This window comes from Callorhinchus milii, unplaced genomic scaffold (assembly GCF_018977255.1).
Source record: "Callorhinchus milii isolate IMCB2004 unplaced genomic scaffold, IMCB_Cmil_1.0 Scaffold1, whole genome shotgun sequence".
In the NCBI taxonomy this organism is placed as follows: Eukaryota; Metazoa; Chordata; class Chondrichthyes; order Chimaeriformes; family Callorhinchidae; genus Callorhinchus; species Callorhinchus milii.
The window spans coordinates 23,848,993-23,874,509 of record NW_024704742.1 but is presented as its reverse complement, the minus strand read 5'-3'; the positions used below and the strand labels follow the sequence as shown (position 1 = coordinate 23,874,509).

The 25,517-nt window shown below is 44.6% G+C and overlaps 1 protein-coding gene across 2 annotated transcripts in view; it reads right to left on the bottom strand.

The window, feature by feature from the left end:
• Positions 1-25,517, bottom strand: part of fhip1aa (FHF complex subunit HOOK interacting protein 1Aa) — a 68,025-nt gene that overhangs the window by 6,804 nt on the left and 35,704 nt on the right. For both annotated transcript variants that reach the window (XM_007904017.2, XM_007904018.2), the window contains 9 exons: positions 22,572-22,808; positions 20,011-20,634; positions 15,199-15,357; positions 12,609-12,695; positions 10,426-10,593; positions 8,552-8,631; positions 7,758-7,960; positions 3,525-4,562; positions 75-253 (listed from right to left, as the gene is read on the bottom strand). In XM_007904017.2, the coding sequence (XP_007902208.2) occupies positions 75-253; positions 3,525-4,562; positions 7,758-7,960; positions 8,552-8,631; positions 10,426-10,593; positions 12,609-12,695; positions 15,199-15,357; positions 20,011-20,634; positions 22,572-22,676 (2,643 nt within the window). In that variant the 5' untranslated portion in view covers positions 22,677-22,808. The remainder of the gene's footprint in view (positions 1-74; positions 254-3,524; positions 4,563-7,757; positions 7,961-8,551; positions 8,632-10,425; positions 10,594-12,608; positions 12,696-15,198; positions 15,358-20,010; positions 20,635-22,571; positions 22,809-25,517) is intronic.

The following is a 25,517-nucleotide window of genomic DNA, read 5'->3' as shown; positions in this document are numbered from 1 at the left end:
TTTTTTTAAACGTTTCTTAAATTTCCACAATTTACTTGAATTCTGCATCCTCCTTTGCTGTTGGAGGTATGTACCTGATAGAGTGAGCGTACGCTGGGCTGAAAGACCATGTTGGTGTTGAGCAAGAAAGACCGGAGGAGAGGCTGTGGGTAGCAAGCCAACTGAGCAACAATCCCTGTCAGCAACAAATTTACATGCAACTCGTTTTCTGGCATCCTCTCCAACTTCGACAATAAAACGCTGATAAATGGTCCTGAAAAAAGAAAGGTCAAATGAGTCAAATGAAAATAAACAGCATTTCTAGCTTCTGGTGCCTTTAACATGCTGACTGCCAGCACTAGATATAGTAAATTCCTTTATTGGACTCTTTAATATGCAGTATGGTACAGAAATGTATTGATTATGGCCCCCTCTTTAACAGACAAACGATGAAATGCCACTGTGGAGGATTGGCTCATATAAATGTGCCATAAAAAGCACCACATTTGATCTACTTTTTGGAGAGCTCCCAAAAAGTATGATGACATTGATTTACTGTATTCATTTGAATTGCAAACAAAATGAAGTAGTGGAACTTAGTTTTCAGAAAGGATCGCAGTATTTCATCTTCGTAAAAAAAGTGATCAATGAAAAGTAGATTTTTTTTAAATAAAGCATTCAGTGCCAGGTAATTTGTGGGACTAGAAAGAAAAGTCTGAACCTCAAGATTTTTGCTCTGTCATCTACAAAGGAAATACTGCTCGACTCCTATAGGGCTAGGTTGATAGATCTCTGAATCAAAGTCCTAGAAACATGTTAAGAGCGGGCAAGAAATTGTTCATTGTATCTAATGGCAACTCTATGTCAACTTTCAAAACTTGTATATCAAATATTTTCCTCATCAACTGGGATACATTCATTCAAGACGTCTGCTGCTATGCCAATATAACCACTCTGCACTTAACAACCCTGACCCGACCAACTAGTCATAAGCATAAACCACTATCTTTTGCAAGCTAGTGCTACAACTCACTTAGTTGTCTCAGGTGTGGTCTGAGTAAGGACCAAAACAGTGAACTTAACAGTTTTTCTCCAGAAACAGCTGCTGGTCTAAAAAAAAACCTGCGCGAGAGTTTAATAGGCACGTTGTCTATGAAGAATGGAGTCTATTTACTGCATGGAAAGACAGGTTTGTGAACCTGTGTAGTTTGATGAAAAATAAGAGCGATGGTTTGGAAACTATTTGATTTCATTGAAAATAAAGGCATTTTTGCAGATAGATAGATAGATGTAGAGCCACAACTTGTGTTTCCATTCATCCAAATAACTTGAAGATAATACTGCGAAGAGTTATGTGATCACCACCCTGATTTGTCAAAATACAGTTTTAATTATAGAATAGAAGGAGGACTGTTGGCCCATGCTGCCTCTGCTGTGTTAATTCCCCATTGGAGTGATCTACCCTAATGTAATTGTTTTGCATTCATTTCAAATTAGATTAGGTTAGATAATCACATTTTGGTGATATTATTACAAAAGAAGACTTTGTTGGCGTTTGTACATTGGGTTAAATACTCAAAGAGAATTTAAATAATTCCTCTCACCCACTTTAGATCTACTAATTCTACAGTACTAAATACTCTGAAACAATAAAAATATGTTTTAAAAAATTATATAGAGCCTTTCATTCAGGAGCAGGTCCCAAAGTGCCAAACAGTCGAGAATTTGAACCTGAGCTGGGGATTGGATTTGTGAGGGTGAGGGGCCAAGGCTTGGAATGGGAAGATGACTGAAGGTGCAATCAAAGAGGAAGGTCTTGAAATGGTCCGTGAAGGAGGTGAGGGAAAGGGTGAGGTTAAGGGACTCAGGGATGGTGTTCCAGAGAGTGGGTGCAGAAAGGCTGAATCTCCTATCAGTGCCTGCCGAGGTAGGGTTGGTAAGGTGCTCAAAGGTCACAGAAGGGTGGGCAAGACCGTGGATGGATTTCAAAGTGAGGATGAGGATCTTAAACTCGATCTTCGGGGGGATGGGGAGCCAGTGGAACTGGGCGAGGATGGAGGTGATCAACTTCTGGAGCTTGGTGCGGGAGAGGACACGAGTTCTGAGTAATCTGCAGTTCGTGGAGGGAAGAGTCCAGTGAGCAGGGAGTTAGAGTAGTCATAGAACATGGGAAAGAAGGGAAATCCTAAGGAAAACAGGGAAAATACAGAGGAGAAAGCGGAACACAGGGAAAATCCAGAGGAGGAGGGAAAAAAGGGAAATCCAGAGGAAAACAGGGAAAAAAGGGGAAATCCAGAGCAGAAAGAAGAAATAAAAGGGAAATCTGGACCCATCTGGCTCGGGAACCGATACCGCCACAGAGGGTTGGCTCGATTCCGTCATTCCATTGCCAGGCATGTCACCCACGGAGACCCCACTTAAAAGATCAATGTAGAATGTATGTGTGTGTGTGTAGAGCCACAACTGTAGACCTTTGAAGTATTGAGATACATTAACAGCTGTGTATTTTATTCAGTGTTGGAACGAGAGTGCGTGTAGGGCTACAGGATTGTCTGTTCTTAGTCATAATAACGCACCAGAGAGCCAAAAATTCACGGTTGAATTTTGTAAACATCAGTCCTACCACATCAGTACGGAATGGGTCATTGAGCGCCATCTAATGTCCACCATGTGAACAGCATGTTAACACAAGATAGCTTTGCCCGGCTGAGATATGACCACAGAGCATAACAAGTAGGAGTTCAGCTCTCTGAAATATCCTTCTGATTCCCAGTTCTTCAAAAGGTAGTGACTCACGCTGACTACAGTGCCCTATCCACCCACCAGCACCTCGCTCACGCTAATTCTACATGCACAGATCTACACAGTGAGCGCCACTAGGCATTTTGACGTCAGAGACATTTTCTTTCCCCCCCTTTTAAATAATCATTATTTTCCCATCTTCCTCTTTCTGGAATTTACTTTTGTAGCAGACCCCTCTGGCTGAAACAATGAGCAGTTCTCTGGCAATGTCACACAAACAGCTCACAAGGATATGGCAAGAGTTGCCTTGCTGTAGGTAGGCGTCCAGTGCAAGGCAGGTGCCTGGCAGCCACCCAGAGCAGTGCAGGCATGTAGCGCAACACAGCAAAATAGCACAACCATGGTGTACAACACCATAATATGTTTGTACATCAGCCATTTTGACCACCATCTCTTGCTACCTGAATCCAAGGGGACAAAACCAGCACGTCGGAGACACTCACCATTTACCCTGCTGCATGAACATGGCTTTGACGAGTGCTGAACCAGAGAAATTTAAGGCACAGAAAAAGACCATTCGGTCCACAGTGTCTCTGCCAGCTCCCGCAAGAGTAATCCTTTCAGTCCCACTTATACCTGCCCTTTCCCCATGTCCCCATAAGTGATCTCTTTTTAAGGTATTTATCTAGTTCCCTCTTGAAGGCCAATATGGATTATGCCTCACTTACCACTCCAGGTAGGGCATTCCATATCCTAACTACTGAATGTGTGAAATACTCTCTCCTAACCAAGAGACAACATACCTGTAAATGGGCCTATGTGGACTCGAGCAGGATTTCCAGAGGAGATCAGGTGGACTTTAGTGCCGAATGGAGAAGGAACGTTTTCTGGATATGGGGACTCCAAGGAGAAGCTCCTAAAGTCATCATCTTCTTCCATAGGAATGTTGGTATCTGATGAGGTCAGCTTCATCATCAATGTGTCGCCGGGATTAGCGCTGGGTTTTGTGAGGAGATCCTGAAACTGGGCGAGGAAATCGTCGCCGCCCGTGCTCAGGATTCGCTGGTTCACACTGGGTACGGACCGTTGCTGCATTTCCTCCAGTTTCTGTTCTCTCAGTCCTGACTGCTCTGTCTTTGCGTCCTGTTCAGAGCAGCCACTCGCTGTGAGACGCTCCCCTGAGGCAGTGCTGCCCGAGGCACACTGCACCGTCCTGTTGACGGGCCCATTCGTAACAGGCACCTTCTGACCCGTGCCGCTCGCAGGAGATAAAGGTTTGACTTTTTGAGGATTCGACTCAACGCCGTCCTGAGCATCTTTATCAGCACAGAGCCTGTAAACCATGATGTCATCCTGGAAGTCCGACTCCTCGATGTAGGACCCTTTAACCAGCAAGATGGCATTTTTCCTCATCTCCTGTATGTGCCTTGGTGGCTCTGTAGATTGTACGTCACTCCCAGGCACCTGGAGCAGATAAGGCTGCAGGAGGTCATCATCCGAGCCTGGAGACATTCCGGTGTCATAGCTGTTGTCCCATTCCAGGTCCAGCTGCATCGGAGACTTGATCTTAAGTCTGTGCCTCCTGGACCCTGCTTTGTGCTGGGGTCTGCCGGGGACTTGAGCGACTGGTTTGCTGGTGTCCACTGGCAGCGCTGGGACAGTGGTCTCAGCCTCTGGATTTTCACCATCATAAGGTGCAGACCAGCCTCTGCAGCTCTTTAAACAAGTGGTAATATTGACCCGGGCCTCCCACAAGTACTGCAGGTAACTGATGTCCAATGGTTTTCTGTCTTCATGCTGGTTCGCTGTGTTTTCTGCGCAGACAAGTTGTTTCTCGCAGCCTGAGGTGAGTAATAATAATCAATAACAATCTTTGCATTTGATATATTATCACATCATTTTAGGGCTAACAGAGAGGGGGGAGGCAGAGCAAGGAAGATAAAGGAGAAAATAGGATAGAGGACAGGGGATGATGGGTTAAAGAGTTAATAATGCAAAACAAATGGGGTGGGGGGGCAGGTGAGTGGGGGTGAGAAATTGCAACAAAATAGGCAGACCAGAGAGAGAAAAGGTGTGTCTCTCCCTCCCAACATGCCCCAGTTCTGACAAAGGGTCGTGGACCTGAAATGTTGACTCACTTTCCATTCTCCATCGATGCTGCCTGACCTGCTGAGTGTTCCCCGCGACCTCTGTTTTTGCCCTATAAAGTGGATTGACTGTGTATTTTGTGAGCGAGACGCGGTAACAGGTTGCAATAACAGGTTGTGCACGACTTTTCTCACAGGCAGCCATGGAGTGAGTGATCAATTTAATTCGGGGGATTGTTGGCCAAGATACTGGGAGAAACTCCCTTCTCTTTCAAATAGTGCCGTGGGATTTTAAACATGTACCTGAAAAGGATATTAAAGATGGGACTCAACAGAAGGACGTCTCACCTCCGACAACGCAACCCCCCCACCCCAGGACTGCATTGGAGTGTCAGCTTAGACAATGTGATTCCAAATCCTGACGTGGGGCTTGAACCCACAACCTTCTGACTCAAAGGCGAGAGTGCTACTAACACTGCGTCAGGCTGACATATAAAAGGTTTCACGTCAATAATAAAGAGCACAGTTTGCATCTTATTCTACCAAATGCAACATTATTCTCGTTTCACAAGAAAACGTTACAGATTTGATTCCCTCTTCCTTCAGTTGGGTCTCGCAGGGCCACACACGTTCCTTTGCCCACGGTGATGAGCACCTGCTCTCAGTGTTCTTCTATTCTTGTGCTGACCATTAGGTGATGCTCCAGAGTAGTATTTCTCAATCTCTGTCCTTTATGTTGAATCATCATGTGGTAATCATCTAAGCTGCGGTATTTCTGGAACGACATTCCTCAGAAGGGATTCTCGTCGACCCACAGGATCTCTGCTCTGGAGGTAGATAGTGTCCAAGCTGAGGTCCCGCGGGAGCTGGTATTTTGGAATGAGACTCCACTTGCACAACTCAGATTCCTTACCAAGTTTTCCCATTGAGAAAAAGACACGCACTTTGGACGCCTATTGTGTAGTTTGTCTTCAGAAGTTTTGACACAATCCCAAATCCGTTGCAAAATTATAGCAATACTTTCAAACCACTGGAATTCTAAACATTCAGTGGCACTGAGTTGTGCCCACAGGGAGAACAGCAAAACAAGTGAAACAAACTGGCAACAACTTGTGTGTCTCTCTCATGCCCCCTTGCAAACAGCTGCAGGACAGTGATTGGCAATACAATAACATCAACAACAAGAAGATTATATTTGTATAGCGCCTTTCACTTTGGGAGGACGTCCCAAGGCACTGGACAATCAATGTTTCGGACTCGAGCTGGGTATTGGGCTCGGGGAGGGTGGAGGCGGGGAAGGAGGGTGACCGAAGGCAGGGTCGAAGGAGAGGTTCTTGAGGCGGGTCTTGAGACAGGTTTTAAAGGAGGCAAAGGAGGGGGCGAGCTGGAGGGATTGCGTGATGAGTTCCAGAGGGTGAGGGCAGAGTAGTTGAAGGCTCGCCTGCCAATAGTGGGGCGTGCGGGCGAGGTGGTGGTCGTGAAGCAGGCTGGAGCCCGCTGAGCGGAGGGAAGGAAGAGGTTGGAGCCTGGTGCGGGAGAGTACACAGGCTGCAGAGTTCTGGATGATCTGCAGCCTATGGAGGGAGGAGTTGGGGAAGCCAACAAACAAGGAGTTTGTGCAGTCGAACCTGGATGTTATGAATGTGCGTATGAGGGTATCGGCGGCCTGCGGTGTGAGAGCCGGGCGATGTTGCAGAGGTGGGAGAAGGCAGTGCGGTTCATGGCACGGATGGTAGAAAGGATAGTTGAGGGTCAAACAAGACACCAAGGTTCTGGACTGGCTGAGTAAGGTGGAGTGTGCATTCTTGGATGGTGATGCTGTCAGTGCCTGAGGTGTGGAGGCGCTGACGGGAGCCAATCAGGAGAACCTCGGTCTTGTTGACATTCAACTGTAGAAAGTTAGCTCTCATCCAGGACTTGATCCTCACCCTTGTCTTCAAATCCCTCCACTCCTCCGCACCCCCTACCTCTCTGACCTCCTCTCTCCTCAAAACAGTGCCCGTTGCCTTTGCTCCACCGGGTCTGGCCTCCTCCTTGTCCCCCGAATCCTCCGCTCTACCATCGGCGGCCGTGCCTTCAGCCACTAAGCCCCGAGGCTCTGGAACTCCCTTCCTCACTCCCTTCGCCTCGCTCCCTCGCTTCCTATTTTCAGGTCTTGGCTGAAGACCTTTCTTTTCAACCGCGCCTTTGATCACCTTCCTTCCCCTCCCCCTGGCTCGGCCCTGGGATCTGTTACTGTGAACGCTCTGAGATGCTGTCCGGTGTGGAGGGCACTATATAAATCCAAGTTGTTCTTGTCTATCCTCACGGTGGACCCCTATCGTAAGAAATACACCCCTTCTAAAGTGTAGCAAAGATCTGATGAATAAAAATCAAGGTAAACAGGGCAACCCCGAGGGTGTAGTGAGATAGCTGCAGCTTATGGAACAGGAGCTCACGAATTCCAATTCCAGTCCTTCCTGAATCTCCTGGTCTCAGCTGGAGCTGACTGGGGACGTTAAATTGGTACCAGGTTTCTTGGGACAGGGAGGGAGAAACCAGCCAGCGTTCTTGCTCCCGGTCCTTCTATAGTCATGTAATAGTATGCAGTTTGATATCCCTCATTCCATTTGATACAACCCACATTTGTATTTTGCAAGCCACTTTCAAGTTAAAAATGAGAGAGTGACCTACCCTTTTCAGCAAACATCACCACCCTCCTTCACCATTTATTATAATAATCTCTTTTACAGATCTCCAATTTTCATATAACAGTACTTCCACCTGATCTAAGCACCTGGAATATTTTCAGGGGAACGCCAGAACATGCAACAACCCCCTCCCCCCTCCCCGGCCAAACACACACACACACAATCGAGTTCAGTTTAAAGACTTCTCTTGTATGGTACATGGTCTGTGTCAGTCACTGCAGATGTAAGGATTATTACCATTATTGTTTAAGAATCATACCTGCAGTGTCAGTGTGCGATGGATTCAGGAGTTTTGACCTCAGCTGGTATTGGTCCTCCTGTCCTCTCTGGGCCAGACATATGCCAGGATCACAGCAGGTTGGAGTCAAGGCCAGCAGCTTGGCAGCAGACACAGAGTAGCAGTCCCTTTCCTTAACTGCGCTCCTCTGGCTCAGCATCATATGATTGCACGGTATTAGGTACCTGGAACAGCCAAGCCCTAGAATTAGTTGACGTGAGAGAGGCTGCAGTGAAGTAGCTCTGAAACCTGGGGAAAATGCAGTGCTTGTACATAAGCTGGTTCAACTCTCTCTCCTCTTCTTTGCTCCTAATTTGTTTTAGCCTTTCTACCTTTTGCAATCTCACTCACCTAAGCAAAGAAGCTACGTCATTGCCAAAGATGAAAGCTATTTCCCCTCGGGTTTCTGGGCTTGTTTAAGAAACCGCTTGAAAATACCAACACGAAAATAAGAGCAGAAAACAGACGCAGAAAGAAAATTTGTGATGGAAAGTTTTGCCCACAAAAAGTGAAGCAAGGAAATTATGTCTTGAAGAAATACAATGGTTCATTTCGTCAGAATATGTCAGCGCCAGGAGAGATGTGTAGGTGTACTATATTGTGGGAGTGGGGAATGGGAAGATGGAGGCAGATTCTCCCGGGAGTGAACTTGAAGGGTCTCTGGACCTTTCAGCACTCTTTCCCATCTACGTGTATCAATGTATCTTGCAAAATCATTCAGGAAAGCCACAACTGTTTCATTACTCAACAACATGATCAACACTCCTCATCCTTACCTCAGTATCAGCTGCAGCATTACATCCTCACAGTGCAGGCCAATTAGAGTTCTGAACAGGGCCAAAGATACAACACACAACTGTCAGAGGAATTAAAAAACAATCAATTTGTGATCAGCGGAAGTACTCGAGACTTCTCTAAACTAGAGTTCAGTGGATCCTGTACGGACCAACACCCACTAAACAAGAAGGTAATGGTTTCTGGGGCACATGAGAGTAACATCTACAGTGATAACATTGAACGCACGCACATGTAGTAAATGCAGATGATCATTACCTCGGGACAAATTTATTTTATTGCCATCCCAATCTCTTCACAGACAGACAGCGCAGTTACACTCCGAATAACCCAGATAAGTGACTTTCAATTCAGAGAATTGGTTGCACCAGTGTGAGGGTTAAGTTTGTGAATTTTATACCATAACAACAACTATTTGCATTTATATAGCGCCCTTCACGCAGGCTAGGGTCCTGGAGTGCTTGACAGTGGCAGAGTCTGACCCCGAGCCAGAGGGAGAGGAAGGGGGGAGTTGACCGTAACCGCGATCAACGAGGAAGGTCTTTAGGTGGGATTTCAAAGTGCGGAGGGAGGGGGAAAGGCAGAGGGATTAAGGGAGAGAATTCCAGAGTTTTGCTACGTAGTAGCTGAAGGCAAGGCCATCGATGGTGGAGTGGCGGGGACAAGGGACAAACAGGAGGCTGGAGCCAGCGGACCAGAGGGAGAGGAGCCACACCAATGCTGTCACAGATGCACATTCACATCAGTGCATCCAAACCAGGGGTTCAGCGGTTAATGGCATAGTGACTGGAGGCTTGGTCACTGATGGAGGAGGAGGATATGCAGCAGGCTTGAGCTGGCCAACAAGAGGGTGTGAGATGAACAGAGGGATAGAAGATGATCAGAGAGATAGGGAGTTGTTAGGGTGTGGAGGGATTTGCAGGTGAGGGCAAGGTCCCTGAAATTGATCTGTTAGGAGACAGTGGAGCCTGGTATGGACTGGTTTGTTGGAGCCTGCAGAGTTTGGTGCGAGTGAGGAAATGGGCAGCAGAGGTTTCAATCGTCAGGAACTTATGGATAATGGAATTAGGGAGACCGGCGAAGAATGTATCAGACAAGTCTGGTCGGACGGTCACCCACACGTATTTCCCAGCAGGAATTACTGTATGGAGTTCAGTAATAGGAATTCCAGTGGATTTACGCTCTCCTACATATTCCCAGCCTGGACACACAGAAGCTAACTGTAACATTCACAATCTCCCCCAGCTGCTATCAGCTGACAGCAGAAACTAGGTACTTTCCAGTACTGCACTACATTAATGGAACAAATGGGGAATTTTAGTTTTCCCTCAATCACTCATTTGCATTCGAGTTGGTGCAGGGTTTTGTGCAAGGCACAAGTTTTTTTATGCAATTTATTTCTAGAAGTCCACAAATTACTCTTAAAAGGGAATCAGATAGATGCTTGCAAAACAGCAATATCAAAGAATACGGGATTGAGGAGGGGAGCAGGATCTGATTAGGTGGCTCGTGTGGTAAAAAACACCAACATAGATCTGATGGGCCGAAAGGTTTGTTTTTGTTTTGCAGTATAAGCAGGTTCTCGTCAACCAACTGTATTGTAACAGGGCAAATAGTTGCAGTGAGAGACAACACAACACAAGTTGAAGCAATAATAATAATCCTTGCATTTAATATAGCGCCTCATCACGTCTTCAAGACGTCTTTGAGACATCTCAAAGCACTTCACAGAATATATTGTAAAGTGAATTGACTGTATATTTTGTGGGAAAAACGCAGCAGCCAATTGCGCACAGCAGTGTCCCAGAAACAGCCGCGGATTGAGGATTGTGGGTTGAAGTAGTAAGATTCTCACCCGAAATGGAGTATTAATGCGGCAGACGAGGGTGTCAAGGAGCTGGACATTTTCATGCTCGTGTAGCAGGATGAAGCTGAGGAATGTCTGCAGCAGTGCCGGCTCTGATATAGTGCGTAGGAACAGATCTAAGTACGCGGTTGTAGTCATGACTTCTTCCACCGTCATCTGAAACAAACAGGAAAGTTACGTCGACAGCCGGGAGATGAAAGTGCAGTAACTGCAGCATTCCTCTGAAGGGCAGCCTAACCCCTTGCCTCAGTGTGAGTGCCTGAGTGCCACAAACCCACGATTTAGTACTGTAGCTCTTAACAAGGTATTATCATTTAGACATCTGAGGAAATTATGGTCCATCAATTCCAATCTGCAAGTGATACAAAAGGACTCAGTGACCAATATGCTTTGCGCAAGGAAAATCCAATGCACAGTGTCCTCAGAATAACCTTGAAAATATCACCTCATTTAAAATGCTCTTCACGATCAACATATTTGAAAGGAAATTGATGTTGACTTGAGGTAGAAGGAAATAGAGGGGTAATAGACAAATTACATAGTCATTACATATTACAATAAATCTTGTGAAGCACTCTGAGATGTTCTTCTGACATGAAAGGTGCCATAACAAATGTAAAGATTATTATTATCAGTAAAAGGAATAGAGAAGGGTGGAGGCTCATGTGGAGTATGAACACCAATACAGACAAGTTGAATGGCCTGTTTCCTTGCAGTATTGTTCTATATCATTCAATGTAAAGATTACATCCACTCATAGAGAGTTACTGAGCAATCCAAAGCTCCACTGACAGAAATGCTTTATATATGCATTATCTGAAAATATCTGAAAATCTAAATATTAATAATGTTATTACTTCTGATCCTTCCTCTCTGCGCACACAGATTTTCTTTATTTTTGCATGTTTTCATTCAATCAAAAAATACGAGTGTCAGTTTGGCTTTGAGCCCAAATCCCAACATAAGGTTCAAGTAGTGTAGTGGTTAGCATGCTTACTACTTACTTACTGAGAGTACCCAGGTTCAATTCCCGGGTGGTGCGTAAGTGTCCTTACTCCACACACAGTAAGTAGGAACCTGGTTGTTAGTTGATTGGCGGATTGCTTTCTGGAGGTAATAATCCCTCCAAAAAAAATTGGGTCACTCAATCCAGGACTGTTTGGAGGACATTGCTGTGCATAATTTCCTGCTGGGTTTCGCCCACAAAAATACAGTCAATCCACATTACAATATATTAGGTGAAGTGCTTTGAGGCTTCTCAATGACATGATGTCACCTTGAGATGTCATGTCAACGTGAAAGGTGTTATACAAATGTAATTTGTTGTTGTTGTTCAAACCCATGACCTCTGTCTCAGAGGTGAGACTGCTACCAATAGAGTTAGGCTGATATTTCTTTTGTCAAGTAATCAGATCTGCATAACCTAAATATTCCTCCTTTGGAGATGGGTGATGTGGGATTATAGAGGAGGAGGAAAGATTATTATTTGACAACTATTGTTCCGCACTGATATCTAAGTAAAACATGTAGATCAAATAACCTCCCTGTACTGAATTTTCTATGAGCTCATCAGGTGCAGTGCTGGAAGAGCTGTCCTTTGGATGAGACGTTTCAACCAAAGTTGCATCTGCCTGTTTAGGTGGACATTAACAATCTTATGTTATGGGATCAAAAAGAAAAGTTCTCCAAGTGTGATGCCAACAATCCTCCAGATTTGATTTCATTTTGGCTATTTGTGCTATGTGCAAATTGGCTGTCATGTTCAGCTAACAATACAGTCCTTGCCTTACAGATAAAACTCTGAAGTTCTTTGAGCGGTATTGACGTGATAAGGCACCATAACAAATGTGCAGATTATTACTACTTTGGTGTCACTTCATTGTATGCTGACGATTGCCTGCTCCAATATACAATTAATGCCTCTTCAAGGGACAGACAGCTCCCCATAATGTCTAGCAGGGTACAGAAGCCACTGCATTGTTAAGCAGGGAGTTGGACGCATTATCATTCATATCTTGTGCTGAAAATGGGTTTAACTATCTATGAACACTCCAAGGTGCAAACTCCAAAAGAAAGGTTGCATTTATAGATCTCATTGAATGGTTCATCATCCAGAATATTTTACGGGTTCTGAATGTGACTTAAAGTCCTGCAGTAAACAACCCACTGACCTTATGAAGTGCAGGAGCCATGACAGGCACAAGGAATCCATTGTAGATGTAGCTCACAAGCTGATTGCGGATCATGGGATGAGCCACCTGAAGAAGACTTAGACATAAGATGACTGAACGTACATCAATTGGCTCAGTTTGCAATATGCACAGTGATTGGAAGTGCTAACCTGGTTCTTCTCAGTTGGATGGAAGTGAAGTGACTCACAAAAGCTAGAAAAACGTGGCGGAAAAGACTGGATGGCAAAGTGACTAGCTGTAGGGAGATAACTGAATGGATTGCTGTGGGGAAATGGCTCTTCGCTCCCTGGCAAGCCTTTTTTTGGCACTTTATCATCTCTAGAACATTGTCAACTCTAATCTGACCACTCAGGCGTTCCCAGGAGACTCAAATGACGGCTTTTCACCTCTCTTATGACCGTAATCATGTTCACCCACATAAACGCATAGTCACTGCAAGTTACAGTATATCCTGTGAAACACTTTGTGTTCTCGTCCCAGTGTGAAAGGCACTATACCAAATGTAAGGATTATATTATCATTATTATTGTTACTATTATCATCATCATCATAAATTAGGCTCCAGAATGAGATCAGTGTCTCTAATCCTCTTCTGGGATGGGAACAGCTTCGGGCTGCCAATGTAGAAAAAGACCCTCTTTGCCAAATAGTTGCCTTAAAAAAAATCACAAAAGCTAATTTTGAAAGTTTAAAATTCCGCTGTGGCATCTGAGAATTTAAATCTCGGTTAAAAACTTGTTTCTTTTTTTTAAAAAAAGATGGTGGCATATCAAGTGTGAGAAACCAGGGTAAGAAACCAGGCTCCTAATATCAGAGGCTGCTGTGTCTCAAACTCATCCTTGTGGCTGTTTGTGGGACATTGCTGTGTGCACTTTGGTTGCAAAGTTCCCCTACTACAACAGTCACTACACTTTACAGTAAGTCCTTTGAAGCACTTTGAGGCAACTCAATGATGTGATAAGGCAAGGATTATTATTATACCTAGAAAGCCTGAACTTAATTGGGCCAAACCCACAGCACTGAACTCCAAACTGTCTTTTACACAGCAATTTGAGAGGATTTAGTTTGTGTATTAGACCTCTTTGTTAGTAAGATCCCATTTCACTTGTACGCAGCTTTAGGAAGTTTAAATCACAATGGCTAGTTCCATTTCACCGTGTACATAATCACTGCAGTAATTCAGGCACAATCATGTCGCTGGAAAGTGACAGGCATATATCACTACCAATATCAATGCCGATATCTTAAGATGGTTCCATTGAACCTGCACAAGGTTAAAAACTTGGTGTTCGGGTCTTTTACATTGAATTAGCCAAACTCAGACAAGGCTCAGTCTTGCTACACTTACTCCAACTCATAATAATATTATAATAATGTTGTAATAATTTTTTGCATTTGGTATAACACTTTTCACGTCGGGGGGGCGTCCCAAAGTGTTGACAGGATTTACTGTGAAGTTGAGTGCCTGAGTATTTGTGGGCGAATGCTAACCCTTGTTTGGGAGGGGAAAACAGTCAGAGTTCCAGTACCTGATCACTATCCTGCGCCCCCTTCTGGAACGTGTCAGTGTGGACGCTGGGAAAGGGACCTATTGACTTGAAATTTAAGACCACTCAGAGCTGTGCAAAAATTCAGTCCCATTTGGCAGCCAATTTTCAGTAATTCTTAAAAATAACCAGTGATCAAATTAAGAATGAATTTAAAAATGCACACAATTTGCACAATCTTAAATTTTAAGACAAAAGAGTCTTAAAGAACCAAGAGTAGGTGGATTTTCAGGCCACTGGTCTGATTGGCTCAGTATGATACCAAGCAGATATTTTATGAACTAAAGTATTGGAGGATGCTAAAACTGCACATAGTTTAACAAAACCATTTTATGTTCCACAAGGGAATGGTGCGAATGCTGGGGAACTAAACATTATCATACTTTTTATACTCAATCAGTTCCGGCATCTAGCATTTCCCAATCAGGAAAAGCAGAACCCAGCACAATGTAATGCTCTCTACTTTGCTTTGACAGAATTTTCTCCGTTCAGTAAAATTACCAGCCGACAATATAAATTTACCAGGCTTGTCGGCGTGAGTTTATAATGGAGAAAAGAAAAACGCATTGTAAGCACAAGCTCCCAAGGACAGCAAATTTACTGACCAGCAGAAAATAACCCAATGTGGCTATTCTCAAACCTCAGAAGAAGAATTTCCATTGCCCTTTTGACATTGTATTTCCCAAATCAGCCATCAATGAATGAAGGCGGTAATTTAGTGGCAGTTAACGTTGAGTTATGGGCAAGTTTATGTGGTCAGTTGCGTCAACTCATTTCGCTGATCCACATAGCTGTTAGAGACTCGCATCTTAGTCTGGCTGTGGTTCTTTCAACCCAATGGAATAATACTTGAACAGGAAGTTCACTACATGAGATCTTGTTCTGATATAGTCTTTAGAGGGAGAGAAAAAAAAAATCACTATTCTTTTTGAAAAGCTGAGTGTATTTTTGCACAATACACAATTGCTGAGCGTACACAGATGGCTGAGTGTATATGTGCACGTGAATGATGCTGCGCATACCTGTATTACTGCGTTGCAGAACTCCAGCGAGTTCATAAACTGCACAAGAGCTGGAACCTGGATCCAGTCCTCCCGCTGCAGATAATGCCACTCCTCAGACTTCACATCCAGTTTGGTCGGCAGTGAGGAGTAGAGGCCGCTCAGTCCAGTTGCGAGCACCTGGCAGTCAGATAACAATATGATCACAACACAGAAAGAAACATCTGACAAACTGAAATTAAAAAAAAATACCATTGAAGTTCCCCTGTGAGGGAACAGAGATCAAGTATCATTAGTTCATTTGAACACAGGAGTAGGAGGAGGAGGCCATTCAGCCCATACAGCCAGTTCCACTAGTTTATTAGATCATGACAGAGCTTTTGAGCATAGCTTGGGACTTTGCTGTAGAGTGTAATGACTCTGTATTTGTAGGTGAATGTCTTTGAAATCCCGTTGGATCTTAAAGGATTTAAAGACATGAAAAATGTAAGCGCTCAGGAACGCTATCCTGTGTGAGGGGAGCTGTATAAATGCAATTTGTTATTGGGAAGGTCACAGTGAGAGGTTCATTCCACGATCCTCAGTTTCCAATCTGAACCACACCTGTGACGTCTTCCTGTGGGGAAGGGAGGGGAGGGAATACTTTGAAAATCAAATGGGGTGGATCTTGGTGAGCCTAAGCTGACACTACAATGCAGCACTTGGGGGGATGGGGGTTGCATTGTCGGAGGTGCCATCGTTTGGATGAGATGTTAAACTGACGTCCCGTTAAAGACCCTGTGGCGCTATTTAAAAAGAGAATGGAGTTTCTTCCAGTGTCCTGGCCAACAATCCCCCAAAATAAATTGGTCATTCATTTCATGGCTGTTTGTGGGACATTGCTGTGCATAATTGTGTTGATGCATTTGTCTATAAATACACAGTCACTCCATTTCACCGTAAATCCTGTGAAGCACTTTGAGATGTCTCAGTTACATGATCACACTCTACCAAATGCAATGATTATCATTGTTATTATTATAAAATCATGGCACATGGAATTGAAAAAGCAATCTGATATGGACAGGAAATTGGTTTGGAGGCAGGAAGCAGACAGTTGGGGTAAATTACACATTCTCTGATTGGCAGTGACAAGTGGGTTCCCCAAGAATCTGTGCTGAGGCCACAATATATATATATATATATATATATTTATATATAGACATATACACACACATATATATATATATCTACACACACACACTCATACAGAGTATATGTAATAACCTGGATCAAAGTAGAGACAGCTGTATATACAAGTTCACAAATGATATTAAGCTACAACAACTTGCACTTATATAGCGTCCTCCAAGCCGGGCAACATCTCAGAGCACTTAACAATGGTGGAGCCCAAGGTCGAGCCAGAGGGAGGGGGAAGGTGACCATAGGCGCAGTCGAAAAGGAAAGTCTGCTGGAAAAGGAGGCAAAACGTGATGAGGAGGGAAGCAAAAAGTTGCATCAGGATATAGATAGGCTAAGAGTGGGCTGAAATATGTCAGATGGAGTTTAAAGTGTCATAATGTAAAGTAGTGCACTTTGCTCTTACAATGAAAAACTGGTATGCTTCCTGAATGGGACAGTATCAGGCGGGGTGGATGGACAAAGGAATGTCAGTGTTCGTGTTCAGAGATCACTGAAGGTCAGAAAGTAAAGTAACAATAAACTGCTGTCGTCATTACGTTCTCCAATTATTTTAACCCTCTCTAGCCTTGCCTTGTTTGGCAATATAAGGTATCAGATTCCATTGCCACCAAGGCAGTTCCGACTGTTTCTTGCTTTGACCCAATTCAGAATAAAATTTAGTTTGAAATGTAAGTGCGACCTACAAATTTAAATATAGAAGCAGATTTGCAACCAGCGTCTCTGAGTAGCAAATAGAGNTTTTTTTCTGGAAGTATATCATACAGGAACTCCACTCCAATGCAATCTTGTTCCCAATCAGCTTCATGTAGATATGTGTGATGGGTTACCAGTTACCACTGAAGAGTTGTTATAGCTGAATATCATATTTTAGTGCATGAATCCCCACCCCCTTATCATAAATGTACTCAGAGTCTTACTATAGTGCATAGAGGGTCACATAGTTTATGTGAACAGCTTGCTCTGAGAGCCAGTGCAGACTTGATGAGCCCAAAGGGCTCCTTTGGCAATGAAATTACTATAATTTAAGAAATACCTTTGGTTTATGCACTCATTTTCAAGTGTTCAGTAGCCTGTAGAGGTACAGAATGAGAGCACTGGGCGCAAGGCAGAGGTCAGGCAGGTGTAAGTCACCGGAGATTGGTAGATATTTGCCATGCACTGCTGGATGCAGGAGAATTACTGTGTAAACCAGCATGCAGTTTCTTTAATGGATAAAAGCTTGGTCATTAATCCTAACTGCGGCGGTTAGGATTAAAGCCGGTCAGAAAGGCAAGCACTGGTACTGATGGACGTCACAACTGCTCGATAAACCCATGTAAATAGGTCGATTGTGAATTCACATACGAGACCCATTTGATACAGTTACAGTGCATTAAATCTGTTATTACTGCAATATTGATGTCATTTATTGCAACTCTGAGGAACTGCTAGCTATTCAGTGGGTTTTTTAAACTCTACTGTGGTGCAGTTTTGAAAGAGGCTTAAGCTCTTAGCAAATCATTATGTTTACTGGCGCTGTGAGCCAGGGATTCTGTGAGAACAGAGAGCAATGCTCCATGCTTAGGTTGAGAGATGTCTGTCATGCCTGGGCCGTGGCTGTTTACCTGAGGCCCTTTCCTTGGAGCCATGTTGAAACATTTTAATATTCACCGACAATGCACAAGTTCTAACAATGCACGATTAGATGGTTAGAAGTGAGATCAAAAAAGATTTATTTGCATCACAAAACATGGAATGTGCTGCTCCAGAAACCAGTACAGGCAGAGAGAATTGGCGATGTTTAATAGGAAAATCAACAGATATTTGGGAGGTGAAGTTATTAAGGGGTACAGAGAAAAGTGGGAGAATGGGATTTTTTTTTTTTTTGTGAGCCAGGTGTTTAACAGATGGAGAAACTCATCATCAAGTTTAAGAGGTTCCATACCAGACTACTGAGAGTTCCACATATGTATGCTACCTTCTCTTGGAAATTTTCCTGTTTGAAATGGAATGTACACCTTAATTCTGGAGAGCCAAGGCTTGGGGACGACCGAGTGTATATTGGGGCATTGTTGGAGTTTAAGCAGCTAAAACCACACAGTTTGCCAACGGAATTAAATGGTCCATCATGATCAGACAGACAGATTCTTGGGTGATAGAGATATTAAGGGGTATGGCTAAAAGGCAAGGCACAAGGATTAAAAGATCTGCCAAGAGCTAATAAAATGGCAAAACAGGCTGAATAGGCTGCTCTGTTATTATGTCCCTAAATTCAGGCAGGTAGGCCTTCAACTGAAGTGTCTGGAAACTGATCACTACAACTACAACTTCATGCTGGGTAGGGTCCCAGAACACTACCCACAATCACATAGAAAATACATGATGTATAATCACATATACATCATGTATCTTCTACAAGAAAAAACATCGTAAAATGGGTGGGGAAGGGGCGACAGTAAGAAGCCTTTCCACAGTATTGATCATGATTGAGTGGTCTTGTGGGCTTCTTATGAAACACAGGAAAAGGAGGAGCCCATCAAGCCTGTTCCACCAGTTTGTTAGCTGATCTTGGCCGATCTTTTAAATCCTTGTGCCCTGCCCTTTCCCTGCCTTCTATAGCTTCCTGGAGTGCAGCATTCTATGTCTTCTGTGTGAAGAAAACAGTTTCAAGTTGTGATTTCTCGAGTGGATGAATTACATTTGCCTCAACTACAACTGACCCGTTTTATACATTAGAGGCCCAAAATTCCACCTCGTCTAAGACTGTAAGACCAGTTAGTCTAAATTTGTAACCCGGTGTGTAATCCTGTAGCTCTTTTTGGGTTAGAAAATGAGCTCCCAATTAAATGCAGAATTTAAACATTTTTCAAAATTTTGCACAATCTTGAATTTTAAGACTAAAGTTTTAAGCCTAAGAACCTATGAGGAACTATGCACCATGGGTTGCTTTCCCCCTCTCTCTGAAATTCAATCCCGAGTCCCTCCACCTCACCCCACCACCTCCATCCCCACCTTTAAACCCGGTCTTAAGGGATATAGAAACAGGTTAGACCATTCAGTCCCTCAAACCTGTTCCGACGTGGAAAACACCCTCCTATCCCTCCAACCTCCTCTCAACTCACAGCGCTACCTCCTGCCTCAGCTCTGCTGGCTCTGGCCTCCTCCTCCTCCTACCTCGAATCCTCCGCTCTACTATCGGTGCCCGTGCCTTTAGCCACTACACCCTGAAGCTATGGAACTCCTTCCCTCAATCCCTTGCCTTGCCCCCTTTGTCCCCTCTTTCAGGATGTGCCTGAAGACCTTCCTCTTCAATTGTGCCTATGGTCATCTTCCCCTCCCGCTGGCTCGGCATCGGGCTCCGCCATTGTTAAGCGCTCTGGGACACCACCCGGCATGGGTGGTGCTGTATAAATGCAAGTTGTTGATGTTGTTGTTGATCTGTACCTCAACTCCATTTACACATCTTTTCTCCATATCCCTCAATACCTTTAACTAACAAACATCTATCGACCTCAGTCTTGAAAATTCCAATTGACTCAGCATCCATAGCCTTTTGGGGGAGAGAGTTCCAGATTTTTCCATAACCCTTTATGTAATTATTATTATTAATGCTGTTGCTGTTGTTCATTGCGAGGAGCTGTCATTATGAGAACAAAACAGTTCAGCACTCACCGGACAGAAGTAAGTTTGTTCCACGATATGTTTGGCCACGTCGGTCTCTGCTGACATGGACATGATGAAAAGCAGTGCGTCCCGAGCCTGCTGTCCCACCATTCCCTCTCGGTGAATGAAAGGAATCAGCAGGGAGAAGATGAGGAAGTTTGCTGCTCCATGGTCCTCGCTGGTGTGGAAAAACAGCTCAAGGATGGACGTGTCCCTGGCCAGGATGGAGCAGAGCTGGTTGAGGAGCAGGACCAGTTCCGTCTCCACATCGCAGGTTGTGGTCCCAGAGCAGGCGCTCAGCATCATCATGAGGGGCCTGAGGATTGGTTTATGGTGCAGCAGAGGCTGGTGGGACTGCGTGACCAGCATCTCGTACATCTTCAGCTGCTCGATCTTCATGTCGTCCGTGAACTCCCTCCTCAGGCTCCACAAGAAAAGTTTCTCCATGACGTTCTCCGTCACCACGAACTCCAGGATGGGGCCCATGGCGGCATCTTGGGTCTGCTCCTCGATCAGCAGGAAGATCATGTGCTCCACGTAATTCTGGACGGCGCTAGCTTCGTCCGCGGGGATCAGGCCATGTTTTGCGCTGGAGTTCTTCAGCGGGTCATGCTTCTCCAAGATCTTCAGCACCTGCGCAGAAACAACGTTCTGTGTTAACATAGGAATGTGCAGGACTGGAAAGGCCACCATGGGTTTCAAAGGAGAGATAATTATTCACATTCGGTCTGTTATAACTGGCTGCAGGACAGCATGGGTCCTTGTATACGCGGTTGCACCATGAACATATGGTATACCACAACAACTTAGCATTTATATAGGGCCTCCTGGTCTGCAGGCTTAGTGGCAAGTCACTGGATGCCCAATTCACTACATTATTGGGGAGCTGGAACCACTATATCCAACATTTGATAAAATAAGAACAAGCCATTTGGAGAAACTTATTGCAGCTAACTTGCATTCAGCAATTGGAGAAGTACAGTCACGTTGTGCCCTTCAACTACAACAAAAGACTTTGTTCAGAGTTAAGCATTAAATGCTCCCCGGTAATTCTACTTCATGAGGTGCAGTGATCATTTAAAGCTTGTGAGCAAAGCTGGGTGTGGAATCAAACCTCACACATGACACACAGTCACACCACATCCCTACTGCTTACAACTGGGCTCATTTAAGTTTTTAAAAACACCCAGGTTCTCAGCTGGGTGTAAAGGAGCAAATAATTTTCGGTGAAGACAGAGAAAAGTCACATTCTTTCTGCAGATTTGAGTCCGAGTCCTAAATATGTGGTTCCTCTCAGGATAATGTTACATTGCAACATATTGAAACTCGAACACAGGGCACATTCACAGCAAACATTCTCTTCACCCCAAACTGTGCCACTGTAGAGAGGAGCCGAGCACAGACAGAATATTTCACAAAGGGAGGAAAAAGGGAGGAAGTAAGAAACAGGGGGAGTTACCCTGTACCCTCTAGAGTTAGATAGTTACAGCAACAATGAGATAGCCCTGGGAGCAGAAAGATCCCTGTGACGATTCCTGCCTGAGGTTGGATCGGAGAGATCTACAACCTTTTGGGGAGGGGGAGGAGGGAGATGAGGGTACAAAAGATCCACACACCTTAAGGAGGAAGCTCAGTTTTTAACAAAAAATAACATAACAGCAACAGAAAGAAAATTTAATAAGAGAATGGGCTCTCTGAACATTTTGTACCGTACTAATTGGAAGGTAGTAAATGGGGTGGGAAGGGAATGAAAGCTTTAACCAATTTCAAATACAATCTTCCTCCTCATTTGCTTTCCTACCCAGGTGCTATCAGTGATAAACAAGCCGCACTACTGTCACCAAGGGCTCCGAGCCACATCGCCAACACACACCACCTGACACAGCATCACATCCAACACCAACAACACAGCAGCCCATCCAACACCAACAACCCAGCACCACATCCAACACCACAACACAGCACCACATGCAACACCAACAACACGGCACCACATCCAACAACACAGCACCACATCCAACATCAACAACACAGCATCCCATCCAACACCAACAACACTGCTGGGAGGGGGAAGGCAGCTGGAGGGGGTTGAAAGGTGGCTGAAATTCACAGTTGAAGGTTTTAAGGCAGGTTTTGAAGGCGTGGAGGGAGGGGGCTATGTGCAGGGATTCCCAGATGGAGTTCCGAGATCCTGGGCAGTGTGACAAAAGGCTCATTCACTAATGGGGGGGAAGTGGGGAGGCAGAATAGGCAGGGCTATGAAGCACCCCTGAGCCATGCCAGTAGGATTACAGGTAGTCACAGAGATAGAGTGGGATGAGTTAAGGGGAAGTATGCTCCAGGACTGTTTGCACGGCACTAGTACCCCAAAGCAATAGCACAGGAATATACATTAAAGCAGTGCCCTGTATGAGCAGCATTAGTCATTTGGTTTGGATGTTGTGCTGTGTTGTCGTGTTGGATGTGGTGTTGTGTTGTGTTGTAGTGTTGGATGTGGTGCTGTGTTGTGGTGCTATGTTGTGGTGTTGGCTGATCTCCACCTTTTCACACTGTGAGAAAGACAGTCTCACCTGAGCCCAGTGGTTCTTAAACACAATGGTGCAAGTTTCAGGATCTGCCCCAAACAACCTCGGGGCCTGTCGATTCTCTTTACCCACGGCAGTGGATGAAATCATGTTGTTCACTAGGTCAGTTCCTAGACCATATCGGTGGGTCTGTCAGCAGTTTACATTCAGGCTTTTTCTGCTATCCCACATTTACAAAACACATGCTGTAGAGGACGACTCTAGTTTATGACCTCCAGAAACCTGAGAGGGAGGAGAATAAAAACATATTTCATCAAACAAGAGACTTATTTAGTTGTATGCAGTGCTGTTCTTGTGTTGTGGCTCTCCATTTCATTGCCCATCACATATTGCTCTGTAAGACTGAGTGGTGTTGAAGTTTAAAACTACTACTTTCACCTTCTAGACCAGGGACTAAATCTAGTGCAAACTGATGGCATGAAAGTACTTGCTGACAGCCAGGGAATATATTTGGAGACAGAGTCCACCCGGTTCCCAATGGATATGAGCCATACCCCAAAGCTGCCCTTACCATCTGGCAATTCACCATTATTGGTACAATCTCCCATTTGACTGTCATGTTTTCATCCCATTGTTACGTGCTATCCCGAACACAATGACTGATATTGGCCATTCTTCATGTGTGTGCCTACATTGACTATCAGCAAGCTATCCAACCAAAGCAGTTCTTAATTCTGCCCTCATCCCAACAGTCCAACACATGCAGGAACCCATCACCATGCTTAACCAGTTAGAGTTCCACAATTTCCCTGTGTCTGGAATGGAATGCGCACTCTCTCCCTAGAGGACACACCCCGCTTACCCAATTCTAGGCAGAATTAGGCACAGGCTGACAAGAGTCAAGGCTTGGAGACCCCAGAATGTGTCTATAACTTTCTAAAATTTAGAATATTAAATATAACTTTCTAAAACTCAGTCTTCTCACATCTGATTCGCGGAGGGCTGCCACTTGAACACAAAAAAAATTAAACATTTCCATGATCCACAGAACGTCTGTCTAGAAGTTGCCATTATCCTGGTTTTATTTTCTGTAATGTAGCCTCAGACTGTATCACCTCATTCATCCTTTAGGAATGGCTTCACGATTCTGTATGCCTGCCTAACAAACCTGCAGAAAAATAAGAAGCAATGGAGGCATCCTGCAAGGAGTTGGGCACGAGTTGTAAACACCCACAGTTTGAGGCCATCTTGAGTCTGGCTTTGGGCACAGCAGGTGACAGCTGCAAGTATCGTCAGCGTTCTTTACCTTCTGCTGTCCTCACTGCTGCTCACTTACAATAAGTACATCTATTCAAAGGAAGGCCCGACTCCAGCTCTAACCAGCTATTCACGTATTACACACAAACCCACTTTGGTTAGAAACATCCACTCATCAAATTCAGCACTGCCAAGTTACTCTCCAGTTTTCCACAAGCGGAACAGAAGAACAGCCTTCTCATTTTACACACTAACACCCAGCAGGCTTCATTCTCAGTCACTTGTTCCTTCCTGGTGACTTTTCAACTTCCCTACTGCCTTTTCATCCTTTGTGGCCTCACACACTCTTTCCCTCCCCCTCTTTATTGACACTTGGAGGTATATCTCGTTCCTTTGTTAAGATTAATTGTCTCAAATTACTACCTTGTAGGGGAATAAATATTTTTAAAATACCAAGAGGGGGACAGTAGAAAACCCAGTTCTATTGCGTTAGACAAGACCTTGCAACTTATGAAAGTCTTTCATTGTGTACTTAGTTTAATGTTTTATTATATTAATTGTTAAGCTTTGTGCAAAGCAAATAACTGTCCTTTGCAGTTTCGTGCCTTATAAATAGTGGTTTCCATTGCAACGCAGTCTGAAATGAAAGGATTATTGAAATGGTTATATTATATAATAATAATCCTTGCATTTGGCACAGCACCTTTCACAACAACAACAACAACAACAAGATTCCATTTATAGAGCGCCTTTCACGTCGGGAGGACGTCCCAAGGCGCTGTACAGTTGGGTCAGGACCCGAGCAGGGGGGAATGGTCAGGGTGAGGGGAGGGAAGGGAGGGAGCGAGGAAGGGGTAGAGAGTCGAGAGGGGAGCTGAAGGCACAGTCAAAGAGAAAGGTCTTGAGACCGGCCTTGAAGGAGGAAAGGGAGGAGGCGGCGAAGGCCCTGGGGGATAGAGTTCCAGAGCCTAGGGGCTGAGAGGCTGAAGGCCCGGCCACTGATGGTAGGACGGTTGGGGCGGGGGATGTGGAGCAGACCGGAGCCAGAGGAACGGAGGGTACGGGCAGGTAGGTAGGGCGATAGTAGGTCAGAGAGGTAGGAGGGAGCAAGGCCGTGAATGGCCTTGTAGGTGTGGATGAGGATCTTGAATTCGATCCTCTGGGGGTTGGGGAGCCAGTGGAGGCGAGCGAGGATGGTAATTGTTGAGCTCGGAATCCGCTCCCCCTCATCTGTAAAGAGGTTTCCCCTTCAAACTTGAAAAGGTTTTAACTTCATTCTAGGCCCACAATCTTCTTCCCTCTCTCTCTCCCCCCATAATCATTTTGGATCTTCAAGATCACATGTTTTACCCCTGACAGCAATTACCTGTTTTACATCTTAATTCATACAACACATGAAAAGCACAATTTTAGGCTGGGTTCTCTATTTTTCCAGAAAGCAAAGACTTGTTCCAGGACCTTGGAAAGGAAAGTTGGAGATGAGGCGGTAAATTGTGAGAAGGGATAGATCAAGTGATGGGTCCAGGAAGAGTTTTTTAAGGATAGGACTGAGATGGTCAATATGTCAATGTATTAACAGTTTGCCACACAAATCTTTACTCAGGGACTGTTTGGCTCATGTCATTTGGGTTTACGAATATCACATTTTGAATCCAATGAATTCTTTCTGACAACAGAAATTGCCCTACAGAAATCCTCCACATTCTCCATCAGCAGCTGCATTTTGCCATCTGA